Source organism: Rhynchophorus ferrugineus, unplaced genomic scaffold (assembly GCF_030347505.1).
Source record: "Rhynchophorus ferrugineus isolate W39M unplaced genomic scaffold, kcgeb_rfMv2 rfM2, whole genome shotgun sequence".
Classification (NCBI taxonomy): Eukaryota; Metazoa; Arthropoda; class Insecta; order Coleoptera; family Curculionidae; genus Rhynchophorus; species Rhynchophorus ferrugineus.
The window spans coordinates 895,016-907,328 of record NW_027472581.1 but is presented as its reverse complement, the minus strand read 5'-3'; the positions used below and the strand labels follow the sequence as shown (position 1 = coordinate 907,328).

General features: G+C 29.2%; 1 protein-coding gene across 1 annotated transcript; it reads right to left on the bottom strand.

Moving 5' to 3' along the window:
- Positions 1-259: 259 nt before the first annotated feature.
- LOC143190895 (uncharacterized) lies at positions 260-6,825 on the bottom strand. Its single transcript, XM_076395477.1, has 6 exons — positions 6,635-6,825; positions 6,114-6,582; positions 5,414-6,034; positions 4,562-4,726; positions 2,795-3,052; positions 260-524 (listed from the first exon to the last, which is right to left on the bottom strand). The coding sequence occupies exons 1-6, from the start codon at positions 6,791-6,793 to the stop codon at positions 415-417; spliced, it is 1,782 nt and encodes a 593-aa protein (XP_076251592.1). The 5' UTR covers positions 6,794-6,825; the 3' UTR covers positions 260-414.
- Positions 6,826-12,313: the final 5,488 nt, after the last annotated feature.

The window sequence follows — 12,313 nt, the reverse complement described above, 5'->3', positions numbered from 1 at the left end:
CTTTCATAGGCTTTTTCAATAGCATCTGTTGTAACCAATTAATAAATAGGTAAAATGTAATTAAAAAATTGCCAAATAATAAACATAATCACATAATATATCTTGTTTGTTTCATTATAGTCTCTATAAAGTCATCTTGATGTCACCAAGGCAACTGTATATACTACGCTGTACTTATTCTATCAGAAGAAAAATTATGCATTAAAGTATTTGGTGATTTAGGAAAATAGGTATACCTTATATATTAAAAAAAAATCAATACAGTAAAAACAGTTTATTTATAGGAACACATTATAAATAATATCATTGCACAAAATACTCGGTTGTTGGTGAATGTGCAGGAGGTACAAAAAAAGGAATTCACGTTTTAAAAAATTCTATGTAAGGCATAGATTCTTCAAATGAATGTTTATCTTAAGCACTAATCCTTATTAATCGGCTCCTACTGCTGCTGCGATAATTACCGGGACATATTTGTATATTCATGTTCTTCTGAGATGGTAGTAGGCTCAATCCAGATGAAACTTTAGTTGATGAAAAGGAGACTTTCAAATAAAACTCAAAAAAAGTATTATCATCACTATTGAAAACAATAATTATTTGAAAACATTCAAAAATATATAAATACGTAAAAATATTAATCAAAGCAATTTGTACTGCGGTGTTTTATTTTAAAATATTTGGACAAAAGTAAAGGCACTCTTTACTTTTGATGCTTTGGTAATACGACTTGCAATTACAGTGAATTGAAAATTATATATCAAAGAAAAAAAAACAACAAAGATGACGATGCTTCCTTTCCTTACTGAATAATATGGCAAAAATTATGGATGAAATATATGGGGAGTGAGAGTGGAAATTTTACCTCTGAGATAATCCAAGCTTCTGTCACAATGAAAGAAAGGCAAGCACTAAGATCATACACAAAAGTACGATACCATCAAACTGGTAAATATCGAACAAACAATTATGACAAACCAAAAGAAGCCCAACAAACTACCTTGCAAACTACAGAGGATGTAGAGTTGCAAAAGCAAAAATAAACGGGCTAACATCAAGAAATCTACTCTACAACGTTCAGAAGTATAGTCAGCAAAAGCCAAAATGCTTGTATTCAAATCGCTCTCCAGCAAATAGAAGAATTAATTGTTTGTTTTGTTTTGTTGCTAATGTTTGAGAAAATTAATATTTATTTCTAAATACCGTTTACAATGTGGGTTCATAGTGGAAATGAAATACCATCAGGGCATTTATATATATATATATATATATATATATATATATATATATATATATATATATATATATATATATATATATATATATATATATATGGAATTCGCATATTATCACGTTTTGATACTGGCAGAGAGTTTGTTTAGAACATTAAAAAGAGTTTAGTAGAAAAATAACTGTAAATAATTATAATAATATTTATATAAAGTATTAAAATAAACAGTTTCTTTTATTTAATCAAGGCAGCGGTAAGGATAACGGATATCCTAAGATGTCGAATATAACTTGTTCGTTAATCGCACGAACCAATGCAGCAAATTGTGTAGAATTTCTGAACCTGAAAAATTTTCACGGTCGTACAAGCCGGATTTTGGGTGAAGAAATTAAGGCCGTTAATTAACGGAAATTAAAGGCTCAAAAATCTTAGCAACACCAGCAAGAATTGTTATCAGTTTTAAATCTAGAGGATAATGACATATATCTCATCTCTAAAACCCATTTTAATGATGAATTAATTATTACACATAAGTGTTGCAATATATATCAAATAGCACATCCAGTAAATACATCCAATGGTGGCAGTGCTATTAGTGTAGTCAATATGACTACAAATTTATCAGGTGGGGATATTTCAATGCTAAACACGTCCATTGGAGATCCAAATTAATTACAATAAGAGAATCAGGCAGCCGAACAAACAGCCAATCAACTCAACTGACAAACCAACATATTGGCAAACTATTAAATCATCTTGGCTACTGTGAAATCAGGATCAGATAAAATGTGAATGATACCACTAATATTAGCTCATTGTATAAAAATAATTATCCTAGAGAAATTAGAGCTCTTATTATCGAAAAAAACAGATTTAATATGCTATCGAGCTAGATTTCCAAAAGATAAAAGTAGATTAAACAATATTTATATAATTAAATCCTCTTAGAGTACAAAATATTCAAGACACTCTTCGATCAATCCAAAAAATTGCTTACTAAACAGTGTAGCTTTTGTAATAAATACTACCCTTGGTGAGAAACAATCAATAATCAGCACTAGTATCATTTTAAAATAAAAAATGAAAAACCTTCAACTGATTTAAACAAACTTGATCGAACAATGATACTTTCGATCATATCCAAACAAAATATTATTAGAAAAATGTAGTTCAATACATAATACAATTCAAGAAACGTGAATTACTTTTCAACACACAAAGTACACCTGAATTACAATGAAACATAGCTTCAAAGAGAAAAAATTACACTTTTTAATATCCTTAAAACATAAAATTAATATTAAAATGTGCATAGCCATCAAAATTAATTGGTTCTAAACCACTAAAATTGCTTCTCAGAAAAAGAAACCTTTGGTATTGCACATTAATAAATACGCAAATATATTTTACTGCAATTAAAATTAACGTTGCTACAACGCAAGTACATGTACATCATAATTAAATATTTAAATAAATTATGAAAATATGATGTACCGGGAAACGTGGTTCTGGTATTGACTAGTTAATATTATCATTAGTATTATACAAAAGGTTCAAGTTCACCGTTTTTGTCGTGCACGGCCATGTGTTTCTTCAGTCCCCTGCCGTCGTAGAAGGCCTTGCTACAGATCTTGCACACGTGGTTTTTTTCGCCCGTGTGAATCTTCGTATGAGCCTGCATGTTCGCCTTTTGAGCAAACGTTTTCCCGCAGAACACGCACGCGAAAGGTTTCTCCCCTGTGTGGGTGCGCATGTGATTTTCTAAGTGTCGCTTGTTGATGCATATATGAAGGCATTCCTTGCATTGGTACTTGGTATCCTCTTAAAAAATATTAGAATTTAACATTTCGTAGAATATAACTGAAAAGGTGTCATTTTAAATTACGTTAATTATTTCGTAAATACTGTTGCGATATCAGTTTTTTTTTCACTTCTTTATTACTTTCACATAATAATAATTGATTTTAACAAACGTTTGATACTGTCACTACAACAATGAGTATCAGCCAAAAATAATTAATATGATACCAAGTCAAACCAAAGTCGGTGAAAAATACTTGGACATTAAAGAGCTACCCTATTCGACGTATTCTCCAGGCTTTGCTCCCTGTGATTATTTATTTGTCGACTCGTGGATAAAAGATACATCGTTCTTTCGAAATGAGATCAGCCATTATATGCCTAGTAGAAAAAATGAAGTTTGAGGAATTTTGAAAACTAGTAAAATCGACAGAAAATAAAAACTAATGACTAATTAAGAGATAAAGAAGTCAAAACCAAAGATTTCACGATGACATGGAAAATCAAACGCTAGCAATATTCATTATGGAAAGCAATAAGAAAGTTCAAATGACCACAATATCATACACCCATTAAATATAATGAGAATTAGACCAGACACACTGAAGAACAAGTGGAAATTACCTCTAAATACGCGAGAAAACAAAATTACCGATCAAAATGAATACATTCCACCATGGAAAATGTATTGTTAAGAAAATACAACAAATAATAATGAGATAAATTAATGTTAAACCTCCAAGAAATAATATAATTCCTGGAAGAACATTAAAAGAACTCAGAAGTTAACAAAAATAATAACAAATCATTTCTCAAGCACAAATTGTTTAAATAATTGATTCAGAAACTTGGGGAAAAACATATTAACAACTGCTAACTTCCTTATGCAAAGGCTACTAAATATATTGATAACACTAAATAATAATGCTGGGTAAAAGTCACCTGTAACACCATGAACACTATGAAATTTGATACTATCAACGGTCATTATTAACATTAAAGTTATAGCCAATAAAGGTTAATTACAAGAATTAATTCCTGATTAAGTCACCTTAAAATCATGAATGAAAAACATTAAATCCCATACAAACACATCTACATATTTATTTTGATGTTTTTGATGGTTTTTTTATAGCCCATAGCCTTAATAAATTCATAAAAAATCTTTATACCACACAATTAAGTATTAAAAAAACAAAAAGACGCAATTTAAAAGAATAAATCATGATTGATATTTACATTGTAATACTTAAATTCAAAAAGTTATAAAATTGCAAACAATGTAAATATTAATATAAAACATTAAAAAATGGTAGGACCGTGAAAGTGTGAATTCTTGTGGATCCCCAACAGATGGCGCAACCCATGCTATTTTAAAACATTAACTTTGCTGTTTAAATAGTCAACCAATGTCAACGCTTGATAAATCTAATCACATTTACAAAAAACACGGTCAAAATAAATCAACACTCCTTATACTTTGTTGTCGGATAATTATAACAAAAATAAATATTAATACTTATTCCTTACTGGTATGAACACGTTTATGTTGATATAGTGATCCTTTACAGGCAAAATGTTTTCCACATATTTCACATGGATAATTGTTTTGCCCATAATGCGACTTTATGTGAACTTCCAACCCACTCTTTTGTTTGTATTCCTTATTGCATATGTTACAGGAATATTTAGTTTCTAAAAATAAATAAAATATTGAAATATACATCTTTTTCAGATATTATTAAGTAGGTCCACAATTCACTAAACATTTTGCATAGATATTAAAAAAAATATATTTTCAAACATTTATTTTAAACTAGATCCAGTCACACTATAGTGTATTTTAATTTGACATTGATTATTAGGCAAGTAAATAAAAGTATTCTAAGGTTCGATTTAGCCAGAAGGCAATATAATTAAATGATTCTAAAAATGAAACAAATTAATCGAATATGAAATTACCGAAACCTTATTTTTTCAAAATCAAATAATATAGTCACTTGATAATTTAAACAATAAAGAAATAAGTGAATAGTAACGTATGAAAATAGCAAAGAAAAAATTCTTACAATTTCATTTCTGTATAAAATCAATCAAATGCAGATGTCAAACTTTTATCACATATTGTTTGAAAGTTGTTTCGCGATAATTTTAATTTGATAAGAATGTTTGTTACCATTTTTTTAAACCCCACACTGGAATTTTACAAACTAAACTGACAAACAAATAAGTGCACTGTTTAATAAACAAACAAATTTATTTTGTATGGCTAACTGGATTATTCTATTCTCAAACTGAAGTAACATGAACAGATTCAAAAAACATTTCTATTGCATAGTTAACTAAATTTGCAGTAGCTTAACATACAAATTATGAACTTACCTTGATGAGAAAATCTGATGTGATCTTGCAATCTGTTCTTGCTAATGTAAGTTTTTCCACATATTTCACAACTGAAATTCCTTGGACCATGTAGCAGGGTATGTGCCTTTAAGGTTTGTTCAGTTAGTAAAACTTTGTCACATATCTGACACTGGAATAATTTGTCTTTAGACATGGGGTCTCTAACACATCCTGGTGGACCTTTATGAGTTTTCTCATGGTAAGATAATGTAGAATATGAATGAAATCCTCTCCCGCAAAATAAACATAGCAATTGTTCCCCTGTATGTTTTCTTTCATGGTCAGTTAAATATTGTCTTCTAGTAAAACCTTTATTACAAAATCTACAAATATATGGTTTCACATCCATATGCATGATCATGTGCCTTTTTAAGTCTGTTTTAAAGTTAAAATCTTTGCCACAAGTTGGACATTTATTAGGTTTTTCACCAGTATGAGTGCGAACATGCTCCAAATATTTAGAATAAGCATCATGTCTCCTTTGACAAAAGGGACAAATAAACTTTAGTGCCTTTTTATGTTTTGTTTCAATTTTGTGTTTCTTCAAATCATCATAACATTGAAATGAGGCATCACAAGTTATGCAAGTATAAGGTGGACCTGAGACAAAAACCACAAAATTAAGCTGTTGTCTAAAAAGTTTTAATACTTAATTACCAATAGATATTATTCAACACACCTTTTCGAAATACATATGGTCTTTTGTTACCTTTAGGCAAATCATTGTAGGCAACTAATTTTGCTTTGGCCATTTTTCTCATTTTAACTTTGTGTTTTACCTGAATATCCTTCTTAATATCACATTTTACATTAAAATCTTCAGTGTTTTCGATTTTACAAGGACCATTTGATTCAAGTGCAGTTTCTATTGGATCATCATTCTCATTTTCATTATGATCTGAGTAAACATCACTTCTATTATCATTATCCCCTTGATTTTTGTTTGCACTATCATTTTCTAATGATTCCAAAATATTATCTCCTTGACCTATATGTGCTGTTTTATTTTCAGAGCTTCTTTCACTTTCCAGTATACTATATAAAAATGTTTCTGACTTTTTACATTTAAATAGGAAATGATAAGTTTGATACATATGTTTAATACAAGATTTACACATATTCCTTGGCATTTCATCATTTTCTTTTATCTAAAATAACACAAAAAATTATATTGTAATATATATTTTTGGGAAAACCTACTTCTAACGGCGTCCAGTTCTGTATTAATTCTTCAAGACTTAAGCCTTCCCAGCAGACTTCATCAATTAAAAATAACTCAGTATATAACAGACACGTTCTACAAATATTTGGAAAGGAGCTGGAAGGAATTTTCTTATGTTTATTTTCATTTTCATTCATTTTCTGACAAACAACCTTTGTTGTCAAAGCATTCGAATATTAGGTTGACAGTTGAGCGAGCAAGGTCGAACGTTCTTCTTTTTTCGAATAATATATTTTAGAACGATAATACTCTATGACCTGATTTAAGTCATATATAAAAACAGAGTTGGATCAAGATAAATTTAAAATTATTTTTATCTACTTATATTATTACTATTATACTATATATTAATGTTGACAATATTTCGTATTTAATGACACACGAACTATATATTATTTTTTACTTTAATTTGATACACATTAAATTAAGAACACTATAATTTAAAAAACCCGTTTAATGTTATTTGAGTCTTATTCGACTTTAAGATTAGTATATAATTGTTTACATTTTGAATTAATTTGAAACATATTTGGTAGAGTAAATTATCAATTGCAATGGCGATAATTATTTGAATAATGAAAACTTTATATTTTGAGTCAGTAGTTTATTTTTAAAAAAATTAAGTAGACTTTATAATAGCTTAACTTAGGTGCATGAATAACTAATTCACGTGATTTATATTGTGTTTTAACGCACTATAGTTTACTTTGAACGGTTTCTACGGTTTGATTGTCTTAAAGATGCGAACAGAATATCAATATCAAATTGTTCTAAGTTATAACAATCATACCTAAAAAGAAACTTATCAAGAAACTGTTGGAAGTTGCGAGGTTCAGGTATATCCATCATAGAGTTCAGTCATTTCTTCACTCATTATCATTTGATATGGTAATGAAATATGTAATTTTAATTTAAAAATATAATTTGAAGATACAGAATATAATTTCTATTTATACCTTTTGGAGAAACAAATTTATTATTGAGGATACCTACAAGGCTAAGATATGATTTATTATTATTTGTGTTGATTACTTTTCATAATTTGTTTAAATCTGACTACCGTCATATGATGATTAACGTCAAATAAAAACGTTGTCAACTACTGTCAAATGTTGTCATTATATTTTGAAACCTTGTAGATATTAGTTGTTCATTTCTTATTAATTTAAATTATAACTAAAAATATTTTGATAAAATGCGTTTTATAAAATTGAAATATGAAGACAGATTGAACATACATTTACATATAATTAATAATGCTAGTTTACTATCGATATAATCTACTTTAAAATATAATCTGTCAATCATTTCTGTCAGAATTAATTTCGACCTAAAACACTAAAAATATTACCTTTTTGTTTTTTTTTTCAAATTATTTTAGGGTATATTATTTTATTGATTCTAAATTCAAATAATTTAATAAAGTACAATTTATTTTACATTATTTTATGAAATCTAAAAGTTAAGAGAATGTAAATGATTTATAATACTAGTTTATTGTCGAAATGTCATCCCTTTGACAACGAATGTCAACTACCGTCATTAAAGACATAATATTAACCCGATAACAAGAACTATTATTGAGTTTTCACATTTGTTTTGCATAGTTAACTAGATTTTTTCGATTAAATAAATAGTATACACAGTTTTTAGCTATGAACTATAATACATAAACGAACAAAGAGCATCCACGAATCGCTATTTTATTTAATAATTTTAAGTGTCTAAATCGAATGGAAAAGTCGATAGTCCTCCGCGGAGATGCTCAACATCTGCTGTCTCCCACCAGGTTAAAGTTTTACTGGGCGGAGTTCCTATGAAATATGTACGATTGGACGAGGCGGGCTTTTCTCATTTCCTTCGCTAATCCCCTTAATCCTGCGTGATAAAAGCGACAACCAATGCCTGAACCGTAACGGAGAAAGACGTGTCACTGTTTCGCTCACCCTTTCACTTAAATATCACAACAAATGACGGGCCAGTGTGTATTTTTATAGTTATCTATTGTTATATTTATTATTTTGTTTTTTATTATCGTTTTACTATATAATTTAGAGTTATATATTAACTGTTATATAGAAAATTGTGCCCAGACTAGAATAAGTTTTGTTAAGTTATGACGGTTCTGAATTAAAAATAAGTTAAGTTGTTAGGAGTGTGAAATAATAATCCACGTTTTTTACCATTTATTTCTTCTTTAAAATTAAAAATTTAATGTAAAACAAAAATAAATAATAGTGGCGTTGATAAATATATTAATTATATATTATATACGGTGTGTAAGAAATATACGAACAATGATAAATTAATAATACGTAAAATAGTAAACTGGGGAAAAAAGGCTGGGCCTAAAGTTTAACGTGGGCTCCGAACCACGGTATTCAGCATTAAGCCTACCGACTGGCGAGTGACCAACTTTAGAAACCATCCCAGAAGACATCTGGTCTTAACTGGTGGTTACTGGCGTGACTGGGATCATTTTCCTTGTCGGATTTTACACTCTTGCCTAGAACATTCACAATTTTTTTAAACAATCACAAACATACATTTACGGCCGTGACCCAGCAGGATTCGAACCCGCGGCTATCGCAACAGTAGGAGGATCGTCCCATCGCCTTTACCACTGCGCCACTCAAGCCGGCATGATAGAAATTGTTCAACCAGCCTGTTAAAGGCCTGAGGTCAATAAAATTTATTGTTATTTTTGTGGAGATGTAGAAAAAAGTAAATGCGAATCTATAAATGTACAAATTCTGTAGTTATACGAATTAAAATATTAGAAAATAAATGTATAGACTATTCAAAGTTTTTTTAGTAATGCATCATGGATATTTGTGACGTCGAAACATTGCAATGTTGCCGCATCAACTCTGAGTTTCAGTTCAGTTTGGTTTTGACCTACAAGGAAAATTCTAATATAAATAAAATAATTGAACAAAAATGTTCTCAAATAATATTTATTTTCACATTATAGTATATATGAAAAGTACAGTTGATTATACAGCCCCAATAATTAATAGGTAAGAGTTAAAACCTCTTAACACTATTGCATTAAAGAATTTTGCATACGTCTGACAAACGGATGGCAGCCGGTTGTCAGACGTACGCAAATTTTTTTAAAATATTAGTTATTATTACTGCGCTTTATTGAAAATGTTTGTTAGCGGCTCGTTGCCCCGCTAAATATGAGTGTAGATACTGTGAATAACATCGCTGACAAAATGAAGAGTAATACGTTAGATTCACCCCTTAGATTGACCATCTTAATATCTGGCTCTATTCGAGATCAAATTTACGAAATGTATAAGAAGAGTAAGTACACAAACTAATTTATCTATATTAACAAAATTTAATAAAATTATTTTAGAGAAAATTGCCTGTCTGGAAAGTATACATAAAAGAGTTAGATACATGTAGCTTTTTGAGGAAAATGGTGTAAAGATAACCCTCGAAAAGATTTAATGGAACTTCCAGACATTGCCTTAAAAAGAATTCAATTGTTAAAGGTATAAAATAAGCCCAAGGAAGGTAAACTATTTGAATTTGTGTATCTTGATGAAACTTGAATATTTCCAAATGGTTCATTGTGGCACTCTTGGCAAGACAGTAACCAAAAAAGCGTAAAGACAACAAACATTGATGGAAAAATATAAAAGTTATAGCATTCGATTAGGTTTTGTTGGTAATTAATTGCAGATATACTACTGGTCGAGAAGGATATTTAATCAAAAACTGTTTGGATATGTGGAAGGAAGTATTGTCAACCATAACACCTTCGGTTTGGATGAACTCGATAAGACATACAGAGGAAGTAATTGATAAATGATGGAATCGTGAACATGTTTTAGATAGATTAGAAATTAACAGTTTAGTGATTGAATTGGACAATGAGCCGGAAAGTGAAAGTGACTGAAAATTCCATAGACAGAGTAATGAGAGTGGTATAAACTAAATTTATACACATAATTAATTGAATATAACTGTAGAAAATGGTGTTGTAGAGCGTGCAAGATTTGTGTGCACAGATATGATTGTAATTATTCAAAATTGAACATGAGCATTAGGTTAGAATACTATACTAACTTGTAGATATGGTAAAAGGATTAGGCAGAATTCAGTGATTAATTTTATGAAGAATAGTGTACTCAGATAGTAGCAGAAGAAATCAAATATATAGTGATTCCAAAATGACTTGACAAGTAGATACACCATCAAAGGAAATAAGAACTAAACGTAAAAAGGTAAATATGTTCTCGAATGAAAGTAAAATACGTTTCTCAGATATACAATTGTTAATTAGGTGGATTAGGCCTCCAGGGAGATACCACTACATAAAAAACGCGCCTAGAAACTCTACCTCATGGGTGGTGTGGAAAACAGTTCAATGTAAACAAAACAAATCTAACCTACAAACTGTTATACATGGGTTCTTAATTGTAGTTTTAAGTCCTTCGATAAAATATGTATTAGATATACTATAATGTTAAAATAAATTATATTTAATAACATTTTTGTTCAATTATTTTCTTTAGATTAGAATTTTCTTAGATGTCAAAGCGAAACTGAACTAAAACTCAGAGTTGATGCGGCAACATTGCAATGTTTTGTCGTCACAAATATCCATGACGCATTACTAAAAAACTTTGAATAGACATAGCTACCTTTCTAATTTTTATGACACAATCTTTTTACAAACCCATTAAAAATAATATTAAATATTTTATAAATTATTTTTATTTAATTAGGCAACACTATTAGTTAATTAATTTGGGTATGAGTAATGGGTAAAAGCAAAATGGAGTTTTCCGTTTAAATTACATGACAATCGTGTTTTTTTTAATTTATAGTGGTTTTTGTTAAACAACTTCTATTATTTTTAAAAATTGCAGCATAATAAATGTGTTCGTAAAAAAAGAACGTTTCGTTAATGTTCGTAATCCGTACAATCTAGATCTGGCCCTCAATTACTATCTATTTGCGACTTCTGTTGAACATTACTGAAAAGTTATGAAATATTAGTGTCCTGATGAATAAAATTGAATTGTACCTTCAAGTTTATTTATTAGTTAGATTCGAGACCTATTGAGTGAAGTATTAATATAAAATATTAATCTTTAACACTTAATATTAAAATTTATCTATAAAGTCGTATTTTTCTTTAATTAAATTCATCAAGAATTAATTAATTATATAATTTTAATTTTTTTTTATCTTACTGTTCTCTTGTACTTGCATTAATAGACAAGGGTATGGGATTAATATATCAGTATGTTTCCTAAATTAAATTAAGACTAAACTATTTAAGCTAAAGTTAATTAAACACTAATACACAAAAGTTCGTGTGATTTGGTTCGCTTCAATCTTCTGATTTCCTGCGTGTTGTACAGTAGCTGTACTGTTTCCACGTTGTTGTGATTTAGCAACCTTATTTCATATTGTAAGGCGATATCCTGCATAACCTCGTATATCCATCTGATTTCGAGGTCAGCATGCAACTCTCCGTTGGATATGTAGCGATGAGCATTGATAATAAATCGTAGAAGTTTGTTTTGGGTACGTTGGATTATTAGTGTGTTTAATGTTTTAGTGTAACCCCATATTTCTACCCTATAGGGCCAAATTAGCTCTATGGTTGACTTATAAACCAATCTCTTTGA